Raw genomic sequence first — 21,175 nt, 5'->3', positions numbered from 1 at the left:
TTCAGATGGCCGGGTTACAAATCGTAGGAGGGTGGTGGCAAGCCCTTCATGCCACACGAGCCAACAGCTCCCTTCACTAACTATTACCGTTAACCTCAAGACGTTTTTTTGGAAGGGGAATACGAAGAGCTCGGAGGAAAACCCCTTAAACCAGTGGGGATAGAACTTGCAAACTCAACGCGGAAGGAGTTGTTCCGAGTTTTCACCCAGTGCCACAAGTTGGGATTGAACCCGGCTCCTCTTGCTGCTAGGCGTAAGTGCTAACCCCTCCGCCACCCCACTGTATAAATACGTTTACATTTCTCACATTTCCGATAAACAGCTCAAATAAAAGAGAACGTCGAATTTTTAGTAATATTTTTCCTCGACGTTTTTGCAATTAGATTCTTATGTTCTGAGAATAAACGCAATTTCATATTTCGAGTTTCTACTGAAAATAATAATCAAAATTATACCTCTGTAAAAAAAAATAATTTATATCCATGGAAAAAACGTTTTCAATTTAATTTTGTTTATTGGAATTGATGGGCTGAATAAAATTTTATGAAAACGTAATGTAAATATTTTCAATCAATAAGTGTATTATTTCAAAATGTTTTCCCATAAATTTAATATGTTGAGCTATATTTCACCTGAAAAAAACCATCAGTTCTATTTCTGTATTATGTTTCATTTGATTCGAGTAGAATATTTTCAGGAACTCAAATTTGCGTAGCTCGTGACCTTAAACATTTAACGAACCGCATCAAAGTTCCAAATTCGGTATTGGCCAAGGCTTGGTAATTGGTTTTAATATTTAATAAACAAATTTGCGTATCATGAGATCTATGTTGCACTTCCATACGGTAGCTCCGACTTCTTCAAATATATTACTAATTTACTTAATGTGGTTTAGATAAGAGAAATTATATCATTAAACGCTTTCCTCAATATTCATTATAATACCAACTACTAAATTTAAAATATATGATCATAATAGAATTACTTTAAAAGTGCTCGTTGAAGGACTAGGATAAAATAAATATAAAAACAATGTTATTGGAAAATAACATTGTTGAGGGGCCGAGATGAAATTCCCTTCGTAATGTAAATCTAATATAAATCTAATGTAAATGTAATCTAAATGTAATGTAAATGTAATGTAACTGTAATGAAACTGTAATGAAACTGTAATGTAACTGTAATGTAACTGTAATGTAACTGTAAAGAAACTGTAAAGAAACTGTAAAGAAACTGTAAAGAAACTGTAAAGAAACTGTAATGAAACTGTAATGTAACTGTAATGTAACTGTAATGTAACTGTAATGTAACTGTAATGTAACTGTAATGTAACTGTAATGTAACTGTAATGTAACTGTAATGTAACTGTAATGTAACTGTAATGTAACTGTAATGTAACTGTAATGTAACTGTAATGTAACTGTAATGTAACTGTAATGTAAATGTAATGTAAATGTAATGTAAATGTAATGTAAATGTAATGTAAATGTAATGTAAATGTAATGTAAATTTAATGTAACTGTAATGTAAATTTAATGTCACGGTATTGTAATATAATATAATAAGATATAATATAATATAATAAAATAATACCATTTATGGTATGAAATATCAAAATTAAAAAGGACTCTTTAAAATATGATTTAAAACGTTCCACGAAAGGTATTATTTGATTTCAAATTATTTTTGAACTCGCGAAACATTTCAAGTTGACACCGTCTATTATAAACTCACCTTTGTAGAGAAAATATATCAGCTATAGTTGGGTGCGCATCACACCTTTTTCCAGGGATAGTTCTAATCCAGTTTCGTCTTCTTAAAGAGTATCAATCAAGCTAAAATGTTCCGGGACAAAACGTTTTTTTGGGATCGGGTTCTTGGAGAGCTAATAACGAAGAGGAGGGCGGAAATGGACGCGGGGGGTTAAGAAGTCGCGAACTTTCCCGACGCTATTCTCGGCGAGTGGGACGAAGATCGGCGATTCGAAATAACGCGGCGAAACTTAAATGGGCGGGGTTTGCGAAAGTTGCGCGTGCCGTGATTGGCCGCCACTCATCGGCCTGGATCCCTTCAAAAAGGACTTTCGCCAGACTAGAAGGCCGTATTGTCCGTGACGAAATAGGCACGAGAGCATCCATAAAAAGGTTCCGAACGGGCCGAGAACACTCACTCACTCGCCAGAACAAAACTGATCCGGAGACTTCGGAACGCTGGAAGAAGCGCTAGAGACAGAAGCGACTCTTCATTCAACCCGACGACCAAAAAAAGCCACTTCGCTCGCTCGCTCTCACTCTCTCTCGTTGCGCTGACGATTTCGATCTCGTCCTTTTCCAGAGAGCAGGTAAAGTACATTCTCTCTCTCTCTCTCTCTCTCTCTCTCTCTCTCTCTCTCTCTCTCTCTCTCTCTCTCTCTCTCTCTCTCTCTCCCTCTCACTCTTTCATCTTTCTTAAAATGTTGTTTAAGAAATGCATCAGTGTGGTTCGCATTTCTGTTCTAATATCTAGAAAATTATATCTTCCTTATTCCTGTAAAATGAGAATGAGATAAAACTTGATTGAAAACTCGCGAATTAGCGACACCAATTTTCAAATAAAATTTACAGTAAACTCTACAAATATTATTTATACAGTAAACGTTGCTATGAAGAATACGCGAATTTTTCCCTAATTTCAAAAATTTGAATGTTTGCATGTTGTGTGGTATCTTCTCTTAAGATTTAATGGTTTAAAGCATGATATTCTTCCGTATTATGAAAACCATTTAAATATTTTAAAAATTAGGTTTTTATAAATGCGTGTTAATACCTTAATCTTTTTATATATTTTTTTATAAATGCAGCTAAAAAATCAAACTAATAGTTTAATAAATACTCCAAAAATATCATACATTTCTATAATTTTATAGTAGCAACGCGAGTTATCTGATCAAAATTTGAATATTTGATATTATCTTTTGGAAAACGCTCGGGGTAAAGTTAAATTATATTTAAAGCGCTTTGTAAAGTCACATTTATTTAACGTTTAATCTTGATGAGTTATTCTTAGTAACGTTGTTAATGAGTCTGCGAGAGTAATATAAAGCGGTAAATAGCAAATATATTTCTTGTACTTGGTATTTCTTACGAAACTATTGTTTAAAGAAACTAAAGTACCCTAGAATTATTTTGAAATGCTCGTGAACTGCTTGCTTTTGGATTTCCTAGAACAGTTTTCCTTTAAATGATCGAGAAAGTACACTCTTAAAAAGATTGGGTTGTTTTTGACCCAAATTGGGTTGTTATTTTACCCATTGTTGGGTCAGTATTTAACCAAACAAAATATTGGGTGGTTTTCGTTTTCACCCAAAATGGGTTATTTTAATAATGATATTTTGGGTTAAATTTATAAGTTACCCAAAATATGGTTAATATATGACTCAATTTTGGGTAATAAATTTACAATTAAATTGGTTTATAAATTTGATCACACTGGAAAGAATATTCCGCTGAAATATCAACACAACATAAAAAATTAATATCGGACAAATTTAAATTATAAGTAGTAAATTAAATGAAACATATTCTATACCTTTAGAATCAAAAATGAAGAATCCTTTCATGGAAACGATGCAAGAATGGCGCAACATTTTTAATTTCTAGTCTTCCAAAGACTACAAGTTCGATAGACACATTTACGATGCTCATATCGTCTTTGGCGCGTGGGAACTTTAAATTTGATAGTATGACACAATTTTGGGTTGCTATTATATTATCTTAAAAACAACCTAATTTTGTTTAACCCAAATTTTGCGTTTAAAGATTTTCAACTACATTTGGGTTATTTTTGACTCAAAAAGTAGTTAAAAATGAAAATACCAAAGTCATTTAACCCAACGTTTTTAAGAGTGTAAACCCAATCTGGCTTATAAAATAACACAAAGGTAAAATAAAACCGTATATTCATCATTGAAAATACGCGGTACTCTCGGTACGATCTGACTGAACCGTTCGTGAAATTAAACGGAACAACGGTAATCTGGCTTAACCTTTGGTGAAACTTAATAGCACCACGGAAATTTGGCGCATTACAGACACTAAACCCAATCTGGCTTAACCTTTGGTGAAACTAAATAGAGCCACGGAAATTTGGCGCGTTACAGACACTGAACCCAATTTGGCTTAACCTTTGGTGAAACTAAATAGAGCCACGGAAATTTGGCGCGTTACAGACACTAAACCCAATCTGACTTAACCCTTGGTGAAACTTAATAGAGTCCTGGAAATTTGGCACGTTACAGACACTAAACCCAATCTGGCTTAACCTTTGGTGAAACTAAATAGAGCCATGGAAATTTGGCACGTTACAGACACTAAAACCAATCTGACTTAACCTTTGGTGAAACTAAATAGGGCCACGGAAATTTGGCGCATTACAGACACTAAACCCAATCTGGCTTAACCTTTGGTGAAACTAAATAGAGCCATGGAAATTTGGCACGTTACAGACACTAAAACCAATCTGACTTAACCTTTGGTGAAACTAAATAGGGCCACGGAAATTTGGCGCATTACAGACACTAAACCCAATCTGGCTTAACCTTTGGTGAAACTAAATAGAGCCATGGGAATTTGGCACGTTACAGACACTAAAACCAATCTGACTTAACCTTTGGTGAAACTAAATAGGGCCACGGAAATTTGGCGCATTACAGACACTAAACCCAATCTGGCTTAACCTTTGGTGAAACTAAATAGAGCCACGGAAATTTGGCGCGTTACTGACACTAATCAAAAATATACATAAATCATACGTTTAGACCTACGTTTCCTATATAACAAGTTGTGGGACGAGTATATTCGTCGGAAAATGGTGTGAGCTAATGACTCGGGTACCATAGACCAGGTAGCGTAAAATCGCTACAAAGCTAATCGGCCCTCTTCATTAGCGCTTGGAGGTGATATACGCCTTTCGAAAATCTCTTTTTATTTTGTTAATCTCCGATAAGCGCTAACGACAAAACAATTTTTATGTGCGAACGGCTCCGTTCATAATTGTCGCCTCTTGTCGCGAACGACGACTCTCCGCAGGGTTCTGAGAAGAAAGAGGCTGCGTACGAGATCGCCAGGAGAGAGCGGGTCGCGGATCTAAGGCGGGCGGAGTGGGTGCTGGTCGCGCGAAAGGTCTAAGGGCCACGCGGGGCTTTTCTCTATCTTAGCCGAGAGACCAATTCAATTACCCCCCGCACCTTTCCTCTCTGCCTAATAATGAGAATGCCCCCGATATTGGTCTTCCCCTTTTAACAAGACACTTTTGCGGAGCCGCTTTTGTCTCCCAGTTCACGAGTAAGTTGCTTTTAGTCCCGCGGGAAGGCTACCATTCCGAGGTACGGTATAACTTTCCGTCGCTGTCACGCGGACTAGAACGATCCCGCAGATGGCTATTAGGGGCATGTCTCTCGACCCCTATTCGATTAAAGTCTTTCGCGAATCTTGGACTTCGTACGACCTCGGAATTAGTAAATCTTGTTATACTCACTCTCCCCTAAACGGGAATTCCCCTCAATCGCGCTTCGTTCTTCGATAAGCTCATTTCTCCTTCTCGGTTAAACCGAAATTCATTCTTTTTCCTCGTATTTGTTTCGAGACATCTTCGAATATTATTTTACGCTAAATAATGGCAGTTAGACGTACAAGAAACGTTTTACTAACTTAACTGCTTTAACTGTCAATAGTTGGTTGGGAATTTTAGGAATCACGTTTCCTTTCGTAATCCGAATAGCGAGTGCCGAATATACGCCAGTTTTATCGTCATATTTTGTAAGTTAAACAATTGCGTCTTCCAAGTAGAAAAGGCGCGCTTTTAAGAGTGACCAGAAGGCTCAAAGAAATCAATAATACATTAACTATGACAGCTTGACTCTATTCCGAAACTTTCGCTGACAGAAAGGCCTAAATATAATACGCGATTTCCAAAATCGGTTTCAAAATCAATCTTTTCGCGATGTATAATGGAACTGATGCTACTTTCGAGACTAACCGCAAAGCCTACGATGACACCATTAAGCAACAGTGTGTCAGAATTTATAGCCCAGTGTACCTAGGCCTATCATCATAGTGCCCTACGCCAGCGTCCACCTAGCCCGGACAGGTGACAAATCCAGCATGGGTAGTAGTACCCATGATACTACTGATGGTCGCACCTTTGACGCTAGCCACTCAACCCAGCAGAAGGTGCAGCAATGGGTGGACCAATTCCCACTTCGCACACTGTAACACGAATTCCTTTCAGTTCACCAAACCGCGCGTGAAACTCGAGTATCAAAAATAGAAATTAATTAAATAAACGTACAATACACGCTCGCTATTAAATTCCGTTTATAAATTGTGGTCATTTAAAATAATCCTTACCAAAACGGCTTTCGCGCTATTTCTAATAAAGAATCTTTTCTTTTCGAGTAACGCGATTAAGCTTTGAACGAAGCGACCGGTAGGCGTAATTAAAATACGAAATTAAAGCGCGCAGACTTTAATGCGGGAATTAAGTTGATGATGCGAACGCGATAATTAGTCGCACCTATATGGCGACCTTGTATGAGAAGTAATTACCTGTATAACATTTCTTCGCTTTTATCATCAAAGAATTAGGAAGTTGTTGACGCTCAGGCCGGCTTTGTGTTCCATTAAAAACGATCTCATTATTTTTAGAATGAACGCGCGTGTCGTTTCACCGAATACACCCAAATATTTTGTTCGGAAAGCGACGCCAGGTAAGGGCCGATTCACGCCATTTGAGTAAACTAAAACTTTCGCGCGTCGTAAATAAACGGACAGAGCGCGTGCATCCGGCAAGAGGACGACCCAGCGTCAAATTTGAATTTCAACGAAGCGCAATATTTGCATCCAATCAAGTTCTATTTGTGATTCGAGTAAGCTATTACGCGAGAACTTTCTTGATGAGTTCTTGATATATCCGAATGTATCTCTCGCGCTCTATATCGCATTTCAGTCAATCAATAAGTATCCGTTTCCAATCTTATTTTCTTCGAGATCCCGCAACGATTTGGGAGCAGAATAACGAATATGCTAATGAAAAACCATCTATTATTTAAGAGTAGAGACGTATTGCCAAACGAAAGTTATCCCCTCTCCCCATTCCGCCCCTTATCAAGAGTGTGGACGGTAACGATTCTACATCATTAAATCTTCGTTTTTGAATAACGTGATATTAATAGTCGTTAAAAGGACAGCTTAAGGGCCTGTTGCCAAAGTATGCTTGGCGAGGATTCCACCGTAGAAGTTATATTGGCCAATCCTAGACAAACATACTTTTGCAACAGGCTCTGAGAGTTCATGAAAGTGCCATAGATTACATATTTGAAGTTTTTGATTTTAGGGAAGGCGTATAAATGGAATTTTAAATTAGGTTTAAGTACGTTGGTTATAGTGGCTTATTTGATTATAAATATTATTTTTTGTTTCAAAAATACATAAAACCACACTCAGAATATGGAGTAAATTGCAGTAGGTTAATTAAAATTATTCGAGGCAATTTCCTTTTCTGGGAAATGCAAGCGACTCGTGACAAACTAGCGTGTCACTTTCAAAATATTATTATACGATATAAAATAACCCATGATTTTCCAAACTTTAAAGATTCACTTTTTGGTATTTAGCGACGTTCATAAATGCGCTTCGAATTATTTTAGATATAGAATTAAAATCAGCGCAGGCTTATTATGAAATTTTAAAAATAGGGGAAATGCAAATCACGTTTGTATAATAGGACGATCAAAAATCACCTTAATTAACTCAGTTTAGTTTCGCTTGTCAGTAAAGTGAACTTTCGCGGGGGGACTTTTCGGGGCGCACGGCGAGACTAATTTTTCCACCTAATTTGAAGACATCACGCGTGCGCGACGGTATAATTACGCGTTTATAATTGATCACGTCGGTCGGGCCATTTTTAATGGGTTATTCCTACCTGAACTCCAAGAATTTAGTGTTCAATTAATTGAACTGAGTCTCGTCCTTGATCATGGACAAGCGCTGCCCGAAACGTTCGAGAGCCCACGAGCGACCACCAATTAGCTCGGGGCGTTTCGAAAGTTGAGGAACAATTACCTGCGCAACGGGGAAGGCTCTACATTTTTGCCCATCGCCCGCGATTTCAAATTGACATCTTTAAATTACTATTCATTAATAATTATTCCCTTCGTGCTTTTAAGACGTTCAAATCTATAAAACTGACAAAGGAAATTAAGACCTAATTTAATTCTAAACTTTATAATTTTCCAACTAAATCGCTACGACAAACCGTTATCTTTCCAAGCAAAGGCCGTTTCAGTAGTGACACTGAAACCTTGCTTCGTTTTCTATTACGAAGTTGCTTTGCTGTTGCGCGATGTTGAAAATTTGGAAACGATCTCTCCAGGCGGTTGCGGCGGTTCTGAGTCGTCGGGAATCGAAATTACCGCTGGGAGTTTACCTCTATTTTCAATTTAACCCTCTGCGAAATGCAAAACTTCCTGTACTAAAACAAATAGCTGTATTTGGTTGGCTTCGATACATCCTTGGGATAAATTTTCAAGCCCGAGTTCTTTAGTTTCTTACTGTCTAAAGCTATGAAGATTCGACGAATAATTACGTTCGATAAGTAATAAGTATGATTAACATTTTTAAAATTAGCGGACCTTGTTCAATAAGCCAAAGGTATGCCTTGAAACAAATAGATTCCATCTTTTTAAAACTTGCTATTAAGTGTTTTATTTCATTATTTTTCTTTAAACTTTCGGGGATGTATCCCAAGAAACGTATCGAGAATAGCAAAAATTGCTTCAAGGCAATATTACGATTTTCTAACATGAAGTTCGAAACAAAACTATGATTTCATTAAAGAAACCCTCGACGATCATTTGCAAAAGTTAAATAAATATTCCACCCACAATTATTTAAAAGTAAATAATGCGCTAACCCCCACCGAAAATATTTGCTACCCCCCTTTTCCCTGGGAATCCCAACTACTAGCGCCAGGGTTGGATAGCGGATGGATCTGGAATTACAGCACGTAGCGAGAAGTTGAGAAACGCGTTCTATCACGCACTTCTAGAAATGAGGTATTGGCTATTCTCGCCTGTAGCGATAGGTGGCGCACATTTCAAACATTTACTATAAATAATACACTTGTATTTAGATATTTTTTTATAAACATTATTTATTGTATAAAGTTTTAGGTAATACTCCTTTAAATAATATAATATCCGGTTAGAAAAATATCAAAGATTTGTTTATCCCGAAAATAAATATACGAGTCTGCTTTATTTGACTTTTAGCAACAATAAACGCTTTTGAAACTTTCTTAACTTAATGATAAGATAAACATTTTGGATTTTCGCTGAAATTTGCCAACCTTAATTTTGATTTTCTCGAAGACGATAATAATTGATAATAATTTGAGTCGTCTTTCGTACGCTAGACGTTCGCGAAAACTGAATAACTATAGAAAAAACGAAAGGAAGGGTAGAAGCGAAATTAATCATCCAGTTCACGCGGCCGCCGGAGTATAGACTACGCATCGAGTCTCTTCGGAAGCGTCTCCGAGAATCGTAAAAATTTCATTTTCTTCGGGTACCGACGTCAATGTACGTCTTTCCCGAGAGTGAGTCTCCCCGAAATTCGATTCTAATAAAAGAAATCTCCAGAGATGTGCCATTTTGGGGGTGAAGACGCCGATTTTTGCTTCTTCACTCTCGACTACGGATGGTTCGGGATCACCCGTTTCGTAGAAAACTGGTAGTTCTTGTTAAGAACTTCGGCTATAGAGTCCGGCAATATCAATCCCAACTGTTAACTGGTAGAGCTCGCTGACCCGTAACTCGAACCCGGAAAAGTTCACTCGAAATTCTCTAATGGAGGTTTGCGGGTCGAGGGTTTTCTACGGACCCGGCAGACAGTTAACTAAGCGCGACAACCCAAAAGACGAGCTACGAATCATAGCAACGACATCGTAAAATTTTTTTGATTCTTCCTCCGCTCGTAAAACGATTCAATCGGTTTCGCCCAACCTTAAAATTGACAAACCATTCCCAGGCTACGCGCGTTGTTGTTTTCTGGCTGGATCCGCGACTCATTTACAACTCCAAAGGGCCTCGTTAAAGACGCCATTAAAGTGGACGGCTCGTACGTATCAAACGGGTGTTTACCCTTGAATTTCAGATATACGCGGCTTTAAGCGTAGTTTGTCGTTTTGCTCTACAGACGGAAACGTAAAAAATTCCAAATTTTAAATGAAAACCTTTATTTCGGGAATATTTTCTCCTCCAAGGCGGAAGACTTTACAAAATCATCTACCAGCAGGGAAGCGATAGGGGTACTAACTATATAAACGAAAATATAACTATAAAAATAGACAAAAAAGAAACCACGATGAGTTTAAATTGCCCCCTTATATTGAAAGAACGTTAAACTTGATGTTATTTCATCTTACACGTAATAGTTAATAAATAATAAAAAAATTAAACATTTACCAGTACACTATGAAATTTTTAGATTAGACTTTTTGTTACTTTTGAAAACGTCGGCGAACAGGCCAATATGCTGAAACCCGGTTTTAATCTCATTGAACATTTTTTTATTTATAAACTTATAATATACTAGTTTAGAGTATTGTTTTCGTCGTTACACGAAATATATTGCGAGAGAAATTACTTTAGAAAACCATACACAATTTAATGCTTATATATAATACTTTTTGGCCATAAAAAGGACTCGTTTGTATGACAAAATAAAAACTCCGAACTATCCTAGAAATCCGTCCAATTTTTTATCGTTCCATCTATGTAGTAATTTATGTTTTCGAGGTCTCGAATGCTCCTTCATCTCTAGAGAAATGGTAAACGTTATTACAGATGAAAACCTCGAAAATTTCCACTTTTTCTCTACTCGAGGAAAAAGGGAAGAAACTTCGGAGCAAAATTTGGAACGGGGATTTTTTCGTCACATTTTCGTGACATCCCGACATTTAATTCTACGAGCGGACCGCGTTTCGCGAAAGCCATTGTGGCCGCAGTTTTCGTTTTTCTTTTAACTAAAGAAAGCAAAAGCCCCCTTCCCCCCCCAACCGAAAGTTTCCCCGATATCTCGACAGTCCCCTATCCGACAATGAAAGCCACGCTTAATCTCCCGTGATTGAAATATCGAACCCGCAAACATTGTCATTCCAATCGCTCTCAGTTTTATCCTCTCGCAAAACGCGAGTCGCGGTCTAGACTCGACCGCCCTTATAATAACTTTTTGCCCGTTTGACGTATACTAAGAGTATCCTGAAAAACGAAATATTGTCTTCCTTTTCGCAGGTTTCGACTCAACTGAACTTCTCGAGAACCGACTGAGTTTTTTGCTTTGGACGTTTTATTTCCGTTTGCTTTGTTTCTCGACGAAACCAAACACCGAACACCATGAACAGTTCGAGAAACCACAGTTCCGTCACGGCTAGTCTTCTCATGTTGATCTTGGCCCTCGCTGTCGTTGCCGTAGTACAAAGTATACAGGTGAGATCGGCTTCTTTTTTGTTTACCTCGACGATTGTTGGTTTTAGTTTGACCGGATGTTTCTAACAAACTCTTTCGAAAAGAAAATAAGGCTTTTGGTCATTCTTCTAGACTAAATTTGAATTTTTAATAGTTTAACATGGCCACGGGAAAGTTTGTTAATATGGAATAATTAAATCCTTTAATTCAGGGCCCGCCCGTGTAGCTCGTTTTGGGACCCTATAATAAGGACCATTATTTTTTTCTTCAGAATCGTTTAATTTCCCCTTAAGCTTCGGAGAACCGTTACTTACGCTACTTATTTAATATTAATAGTGTTGTAAGTCGGAAAATTTTACGTAATTTTCCGAAAAAAATAAAAAAGTTTTAATTCCATGATTAGTCTAATATATTGTTTTCAAATTTAAATAAAGCGGCATTTTCGCCTATTGTTTTCGAATCTAAAAGTACAGCCAAACCTCTAAACTAGTTTAAACTGATTAACAATATAACTCTATTAATGTTTTGTAGTATGTTTACTGATATTAGACATTTTATATCGATAAAAAGTTAAAAACATTAAAAACCCTTAAAAAGTAATTTATGTTTAAATTTTATATTTTTCCGATTTGCGAAAAATTTTCCGCATTTTATTTTTCCGGAAAATTAACAACACTAACAAGGAGACATCCCGAAGTGTAACCCACCGATTTGTAAAAAAAAATTAACAAATTTCCAAATTTCGAAAATGCCAAAAATAGAAAAAATAGATAAAAATTGACAAAAAAAAACATCAAAATTGAACAACTTTTGATCAATTTGAGGTCAAAATCCCATGTTATTTTCAATGGGAAAAAATAATATTTTGTGTTGACAAAAACATTTATTGTTGCCATGGCAAAACGGTTGCCCATTGAATAAATTCCCTTTAGGTTTTTTCATGATATATAAAGGTCTACCAATCCCCCGAGTTTGAACAAAATCGATGGGTTACACTTCGGGATGTCTCCTTGTAAATATTATCATTGTTCATGAATTCAACGTAATATTTCCCAGAGTAACTTTAACTAAATTATCTTAACTTCTTAGAAAAACACATACATTCTAACGTCTGTACAGATAATTAGCATTATGCAAATTCGAATTTAAATGAAGTATATTTATCTTTGATAAATGAATAATTAATTTTAAATTCACAAATATTCGAGTATTTTAGTTTCCTCGTGTGTAGAGAAATATAAAGATACTGTTCAGCTTCTAACAGTGTAAATGGTGTTCGTAGGTGGATGGATCTGGCGTCCCCAACAGCGCGCAGAGCGTCGTTCGCCAGAAGAGGGGATTCCGCAACTCGGCGCTGTCCACCGCGAGGGGATTCGGAAAGAGAGTCCCATCTGCCTCTTCTTTATCTCCTGCCGCCGCCGAACTTCTCGGAGAATTACCAGAATTCGGAAACTTCGATAACAGCAACAGGTTGGAGATGCTTTCGTCATTTCATTTCACTTCCGTTCGTGGATAAAAGCCGCCGCGAGAATTACGAGCGTTTTAAAACCTTTACACTACGAAATTAATTAAACTAATTCACGAGGCCAAATTGACTCTCGCCCGGTACCGCTTGATTTAAGCCGAGCAAATCGTGATTTTAACTACGTATAAATTTTAAAGATATACCAGAAACATCTTAAAAGCGTACGTTTGCGCTACTTTAAAGGCCTAGGATTTCGTCTGCCAGTTTTCCTTTAAGTTTTCTTCCCGCCGCGCAAATATCCTGGTGGTACGCCAACCGCGGAACACGTTGGCCCACCACCAGGATATTTGCGCGGCGGAAAGAAAACTTAAAGGAAAACTGGCAGAAGAAATCCTAAGCCTTTAAGGAGAATAAATTCGTAAATTTTTTAATTCTAACGAATAATTTAACTTCTCGTATCGCCGAGGGACTTTAAGTGGTTTAGTCAAGTAACCAGAATTATAATACGTAGTTTTCTACGAAAAACGAGTCTATGAATAATTTCTCTCGCCACTGGAATTAAATTAATCGAATGCAGTCGGTATAACGCGTCTCGAAAGTAAATACATTTTCTGATCTTTCGAATAATATATCGCATTCTTGATGACTTCGCCACGGATAACGCGAGGTGACATTTATAATTTTCCTGGGTTTTCAAACTTCGTAAACTTCAATTTTAAAATTTAATTATTGACATTCGCCAACGTTTAGAAAGAATCGGATGTTTGTAGATGGCTGGCAGCAGTTTACGGCCGAATCTATCCGAGTAATTTGATTAGGAAGATTTTCGTGCCGCCGAGCTCTCCTCCTTATAATTCAATCGCGATAAATTCGAATATACATTTCGCGTTTGTTCGTAGAGCCAAGTGTATAATCCTCATCTCGTCGATTTCGGTGGCCGCGTGCTGATTGATTCCTTATTATTGAGGCGCGATCCGTGATTCCTCGCGCGCATTATAAAACGGGTTCCTTCAATTAGTCGAAACGATACGCCAGCACTTACAATGTCCAAGACATTCCCTTAGAATACGTCCGTAGACGCTATCCGTTCCCCGAAATTTATACGTAATAAGTTACGCGGAGGAATGCCGTTTCGGACTATGATTTATTTGGCAAATAAATTGCGATAATTTGCTGGGAAATCTATTTACAATTACGGGTCCTCTAAGAGCGTATTATTATTGTAATTTTAGCTCCCTTAGATTGAAACCCAAATTTGAGAACGCCGGAGATAATTGCTATTCATTCACCACCGTAGACTATCAACGTATCAACTAAATTATATTGAAAAGTGAATTAAGATATGCTAATTATTCTTAAGGGTCGCGGGAAAATTCAGGTGATCCATTTAGTTAGTAGTTTGAAATTATTATTCGCGGTTTCTAGAAATTTTCGATTGCCGTTTCGGCTGTGGAAGAATTTTACAGTGGAGTAGCCTCTAAAAGTAGGTGAATAATTTCCCCCTGCTGCGTACTGTGGGCTCGTGGCACTTGCTGGAAACTAAACACAAATCCTTTCGCGTTAAGTTTACAAGTTTCCATCCCACTGGTTGGAGGGGTTTTTCCCCGAGTTATCTAGTTTTCCCTTTCCATAAAACTTGTCGAGGTTATTGGGTAATTGTTAGTGTAGGGAGCTGTTGGCTCGCGCGTCACGAAGGACCTTCCACCACCCTCCTTCAAACTGGTCATCTGATTTCAAGGCATTCAAAATTGTTAGAGTATTATCTCATTTGTAGCTGGTTTTTTGTTAACAGTAGTGTTAATTCTTATTTATCCTTTAGGGGAATGAGGTTCTTTTAGAAGGTTCTTTGGTTTAGATAGTATAGGATATGTTCTTTTGTTACTAACTGTTATGATTACTTTGTTAAGATTTTTGAGTTCCTTTTCTTTATTCAAGTTGGGGGAGGGCAAGATGTTTCTTTCTTGAGTGTTAGTTCTAATAAACTTTAGCGTTAATGATTTAATACTATTTTATATATTTTTTGAAGTATCTTTGGTTATTAGATTCTTACTTAGTATAAGAGAGGGACCACTGAGCAAAATATTTTCGGTTAGCCGGTAACCAGATTAGACTAACTATCCAAGTCAACCAGGTTCGACATTCATTAGCGTGTTTCCATTATTTCCGCACTATATAAAGAGTAGTTTGCTCGCCCAGGCACGCGTATTAATACCTCATAGATAATTGCTGAATCGGTTTTATCAAAGCGCCTATTGCACCCAAGCTGAAACGTAATTGACAATTCTGTGGGTTCCGAACCGCGACGAAATCGTCGCGAAAGAAGCACTCTTACGAAGTGCAAGAATAGCGGAATCGCGAATATCGCTCTTCAAATCTTAGAAAAGTCGCTTTGCTAAGATTTACAGAGAAAGGTTGTTAGACCAGGTCTATTACTTTAAAGCGTAATGGTGGGCTGGAGAGTACCCCAATTAAAGGAAAGTTCGTCGTGGCTGAACTTTCCGACTCTTGAGCGAACTGCCTGATTTAAGCTAGGTGAAGAGGTGATCGAAATAACTCATCAAAATGCACTGATAGGAAAAGGGAATTCCACTGGCGAGATCGCTGCCAATTAATCCGATTGGATCGTCGAAAATATTCGTCTTTAGCCCGTTCCGCGGAGGCATTGTAAACACGGCTAATATACGTAATGCCTCGAAATCGCGACTGCCTTAATTACCTTTTACGACAACTCGGACAAATTTTATTCCTCTCTGCTGACGTCGATTATTCGCCGCTTCGATTTCGTTAGTGGCCTCCCCAATGACAAATTTTACGAATAATAATCACCACGATGAAGCTTAAATCGGCAAATTAATACGCATTTATATACCTATATCTATGTATGTATACTTATGTACCGTACATATGTACAGTATATATACTTATATTCGTGAAATATATTTACTTATTTTCGTGAAATATATTTACTTATATTCGTGAAATATATTTACTTATATTCGTGAAATATATTTACTTATATTCGCGAAATATATTTACTTATATTCGCGAAATATATTTACTTATATTCGTGAAATATATTTACTTATATTCGCGAAATATGTTTACTTATATTCGTGAAATATATTTACTTATATTCGCGAAATATATTTACTTATATTCGTGAAATATATTTACTTATATTCGCGAAATATGTTTACTTATATTCGTGAAATATATTTACTTATATTCGCGAAATATGTTTACTTATATTCGTGAAATATATTTACTTATATTCGTGAAATATATTTACTTATATTCGTGAAATATATTTACTTATATTTCAATATATAAGAACTCATTACACATAACGGATTTAAAAACTATAACCCGATGAATTTCAACCCGGAGATTGATATAATTTGCGTTACCAGCCTCTGAAAGTTTTGATCCTTGGTTATGTTACCACAAGGACCCTATAAAGATTTAAACCAGTGGCGTAGTAAGAAATTCGTCAGGGGGGGGTCGAAGTATGTGAATTTTAAGAGGGGGGTCGAGAAGGGGGTCGAAATTTAGTACAGTCAAATGTAGGCCCAAGGGGGGTCTGGACCCGGAAACCCCCCTTGTCTACGCCACTGAATTAAACTAATATTATAACTTCCTAATTTTATCTGTATATTCGTGTGTAGAATAATTTGGTCAACCAGAAATTAGCTTTTCAAAGTGTATATAAGTTTCGAATTCTTTTTTGCGCGCAACTATACGCGACTTTCTAACATTTCCTTATTCCATCTAAAATTGCTCTTTAACATAATATCTCCTTTCTTTCTAAATCTTCCTCCGTTCCTCTCCAGGGCGATACCGGCTTCGTGGCTCGCGGAACAAGTGACCCGCAGTCCGGCGTTGGCTAAACTGATCGTCGAAAAGGCGGTCGATGTCAATGGTGAGATTTATTCGACACTCTGTCATTCTTTTCTTTTTCTACGCGACGAAAGGTTTCGACAAAAATAATTTGAAATTGAAATATCTTCACCGGTAGCTGATTATTTTCCTGACGTTTTTCACGGGACACTCGGGGAAAACTCCCAATAAATAAAACATAACATTGTGAGATTCTGAAAAGCCAATAACATATGGCCCGCCAAGTTTTCACTGTTTATAGAAGAAAACGCTTACGAACAAAATCATTAAATTATTTTGGATAAATAGAAAAGCTTTTTTTTACCATTATAAAACAAACTGCAAAATTCACTTGACTGTTAAGAAAGTCCATGATATCTGCATGGGGACGTATCGATCAAAAAGACATTGGTAAGCTACAAATATTGGAACTTGGGAGTAGTCTGACACGCACGACTACAGAAAAAGTCCTTTTGTTATTTCCCCGTGGAACCAGTTTAATAGACTTAGATAATTGTCAAACCGGCAGGCGTTCGCCGACCAATGTAGACGTTTCCCCCAAAAGACGTTGAAAAAAAGAGTAAAAGAAAAAAGTGTCGGAGTATGTTGTCGGTGGCGTGTCTCAATTCGAAAAATGCGCTCAAATCCCTTAATCCCTCCAGCTATTATCAGCGGGTCGCAATGTCACTTTCTTAGATAGTTTTTCTTTCTCGAAACGTGGAAGAAAACGTTGGGGCTAAAAACTGACCATTGGTCGGACACTGTCAAGTTCTTCATTCTGATCAATAGTGGCCCTTAGCCGCCGAGTCCCATCCGAGGAACTGAGTAGCTCCGGGTTTGATGCGCCGATACCGTCCATTTACTCGTTAAAGCCTTCGAAATTATTTCTTGTCAAGTGGGCTTTAACTTGAAAAAAACTAATTTGAGAAGACCAAACCGTGGCTTTGATAGTTCGTGTTTTGTTCGCAACCGACACTATACAACGCTTTACTTGGTTATTAAGCGTTAGTTAATAGTTTATTCACTTGGAATTTCGTTGGAAGTCTTAAGCGAAGTATCGTACACAATTGAATACACGAGTACTTTAAATCTTATTCAGGGACTTCGAATATCGGTACACTTACAACTTTTAGAAAATAGCTATATTACAATGTATAGGGGTTAAAATCACGGCTGATGCGCCGACTGTAAGAGTTCGATCATTAAGTGACAAGAAGATCATTCACGGGTTTGCGTTGAATGATGGTACACAGTTAGAAAAAAGGGTTTCCATGGGTTTTGTTAGGGTTTGCTTTGGGTTTAAAAAAGGTTTAGGAAATAATTATAAACCCTTAAGGTTTGTTTTGGCAACTTGCATGGTTTGAAAAGGGTTTAAAGGAAACCCCTATAGGTCAATGGAAAACCCTTAGGATTCCAATTTAAGAAAAAATATAATAATTTATCACTTTTTAAAACCCTTTTCAAACCCTGCACGTTTTAAACTATCTCACGCCATCTACGCCAAAATTTGATATCAAGCCGTATAATAATTTCATAAAACGTAAAGGAAGACGGACTTTCCCCAAAATGGTTTATCTAAACATCGTTGCAAGTTGGTGTCTAAGGCTTTTAGCCGACATCACTTTGCGTGTCACTCTCCAAAAAAAAAAAAAAAACATCGTTGCAATCATACATTTTTCGGTGGTTCTGTGGAAAACGCCCGCCTGTCGTGCTAGAGGGCTTGGGTTCGAAACACACCCGTTGCAGTCGCCAAAATTTGTTATAAAGTCATAAATTAAATTAATTAATTTAAATTTAATCTATAAATACAAACCCTAGGAAGTGTTTAAAGGGTTTGAAAAGAGTTTAAATATAAGTCGTGTTGTGTCGACTGTCTGTATTTACGAAGTTTTTTTGCAAACCCTAGGAAGTTTTTAAAGGGTTTCTAATGGTTCAATTTATAATCATAAAAGTGTTCATTTTTAAGCCTTGTGGGTTTGAAAATTTCCGTTAAAGGGTTTTGGAGGGTTGGAATTTGAGGAATTTTTTTAAGAACCTTGGGGGTTTATAATCAAACCCTTTTTTAAGTTAAATATTAAACGTGATAATTTCTTTTGTACAGGTGACGGTATGATATCGCAAGAAGAATTATATCAAGCACTTTGACGGACTTCTATTGAAAATTGAAGATTTGTAGATTTTATCTATAGAGGAGTAATTTTCTTAACTCGTTATTCGATACATATCACCTTCTTTTTCTTTTCATTTATCTTTACTTGAAATACGGAAAAAAATAATATTATTACCAGAGTTATGAAAAATAAGTAGTTGAAATAAAAAGTATCAAATTAGTCTTTAACTTCCATTATCATACGTGTATTAAAATGAACGAGTTGGTCAGTTTTCGCGGAAACACGTCATGTCGCGTGATCGATCAGACAAAAAAATAATATATGAGAAAAATAAAAGCTTGTGAATAGAAGATTCTTCTAATAATCGCCTGTCTCTTCAGTCTCGTCATTTCTAGAACCAGAAACATACCTCTAGTTCAGCGGTTCCCAATTTCTTTTTTCTATGGAGCCCTAAATTATCCACCTAATTCTGGCGGAACCCCAACTCATGTTTTTACTTATCTTAAAAGACTCTTGACACAAACAAAGCTGGCCGCGCTGCGAATTCTCGGAACCACTTGACCCTTCAGTGGAACCCCAACTCATGGTTTTACTTATCTTAAAAGACTCTTGACACAAACAAAGATGGCCGCGCTGCGAATTCTCGGAACCCCTTGACCCTTCAGTGGAACCCCAACTCATGTTTTTACTTATCTTAAAAGACTCTTGACACAAACAAAGATGGCCGCGCTGCGAATTCTCGGAACCTCTTCACCCTTCAGTGGAACCCCAACTCATGTTTTTACTTATCTTAAAAGACTCTTGACACAAACAAAGATGGCCGCGCTGCGAATTCTCGGAACCCCTTGACCCTTCAGTGGAACCCCAACTCATGTTTTTACTTATCTTAAAAGACTCTTGACACAAACAAAGATGGCCGCGCTGCGAATTCTCGGAACCTCTTCACCCTTCAGTGGAACCCCAACTCATGCTTTTACTTATCTTAAAAGACTCTTGACACAAACAAAGATGGCCGCGCTGCGAATTCTCGGAACCCCTTGACCCTTCAGTGGAACCCCAACTCATGTTTTTACTTATCTTAAAAGACTCTTGACACAAACAAAGATGGCCGCGCTGCGAATTCTCGGAACCCCTTGACCCTTCAGTGGAACCCCAACTCATGTTTTTACTTATCTTAAAAGACTCTTGACACAAACAAAGATGGCCGCGCTGCGAATTCTCGGAACCTCTTCACCCTTCAGTGGAACCCCAACTCATGTTTTTACTTATCTTAAAAGACTCTTGACACAAACAAAGATGGCCGCGCTGCGAATTCTCGGAACCCCTTGACCCTTCAGTGGAACCCCAACTCATGTTTTTACTTATCTTAAAAGACTCTTGACACAAACAAAGGGCCGCGCTGCAAATTCTCGGAACCTCTTCACCCTTCAGTGGAACCCCAACTCATGTTTTTACTTATTTTAAAAGACTCTTGACACAAACAAAGATGGCCGCGCTGCGAATTCTCGGAACCCCTTGACCCTTCAGTGGAACCCCAACTTATGTTTTTACTTATCTTAAAAGACTCTTGACACAAACAAAGATGGCCGCGCTGCGAATTCTCGGAACCCCTTGACCCTTCCGCGGAACCCCAACTCATGTTTTGCTTATCTTAAAAGACTCTTGACACAAACAAAGGTGGCCGCGCTGTGAATTCTCGGAACCTCTTCACCCTTCAGTGGAACCCCAACTCATGTTTTTACTTATCTTAAAAGACTCTTGACACAAACAAAGATGGCCGCGCTGCGAATTCTCGGAACCCCTTGACCCTTCCTTGGAACCCCAACTCATGTTTTTACTTATCTTAAAAGACTCTTGACTCAAACAAAGATGGCCGCGCTGCGAATTCTAGGAACCCCTTGACCCTTCAGTGGAACCCCAACTCATGTTTTTACTTATCTTAAAAGACTCTTGACACAAACAAAGATGGCCGCGCTGCGAATTCTCGGAACCCCTTGACCCTTCAGTGGAACCCCAACTCATGTTTTAACTTATCTTAAAAGACTCTTGACACAAACAAAGATGGCCGCGCTGCGAATTCTAGGAACCCCTTGACCCTTCAGTGGAACCCCAACTCATGTTTTTACTTATCTTAAAAGACTCTTGACACAAACAAAGATGGTCGCGCTGCGAATTCTCGGAACCTCTTCACCCTTCAGTGGAACCCCAACTCATGTTTTT

General features: G+C 37.7%; 1 protein-coding gene across 1 annotated transcript; it reads left to right on the top strand.

Moving 5' to 3' along the window:
* Positions 1-2,108: 2,108 nt before the first annotated feature.
* On the top strand, positions 2,109-19,319 carry LOC149947613 (allatotropins-like). The gene is made up of 5 exons (XM_090171971.1): positions 2,109-2,341; positions 11,330-11,524; positions 12,786-12,973; positions 16,799-16,887; positions 18,946-19,319. The coding sequence occupies exons 2-5, from the start codon at positions 11,432-11,434 to the stop codon at positions 18,987-18,989; spliced, it is 414 nt and encodes a 137-aa protein (XP_090028097.1). The 5' UTR covers positions 2,109-2,341; positions 11,330-11,431; the 3' UTR covers positions 18,990-19,319.
* Positions 19,320-21,175: the final 1,856 nt, after the last annotated feature.

This window comes from Leiobunum rupestre, chromosome 4, assembly GCF_980474605.1.
Source record: "Leiobunum rupestre chromosome 4, qqLeiRupe1.1.hap1, whole genome shotgun sequence".
Lineage (NCBI taxonomy): Eukaryota > Metazoa > Arthropoda > Arachnida > Opiliones > Sclerosomatidae > Leiobunum > Leiobunum rupestre.
This window is presented reverse-complemented; position numbering and strand designations above follow the sequence as displayed.

Coding starts and splice junctions, on each gene's coding strand:
- LOC149947613 (XM_090171971.1), top strand. CDS start 11,432: ATGAACAGTTCGAGAAACCACAGTTCCGTCACGGCTAGTCTTCTCATG. Junction 11,525..12,785: donor CCGTAGTACAAAGTATACAG/GTGAGATCGGCT, acceptor TGGTGTTCGTAG/GTGGATGGATCTGGCGTCCC. Junction 12,974..16,798: donor AACTTCGATAACAGCAACAG/GTTGGAGATGCT, acceptor GTTCCTCTCCAG/GGCGATACCGGCTTCGTGGC.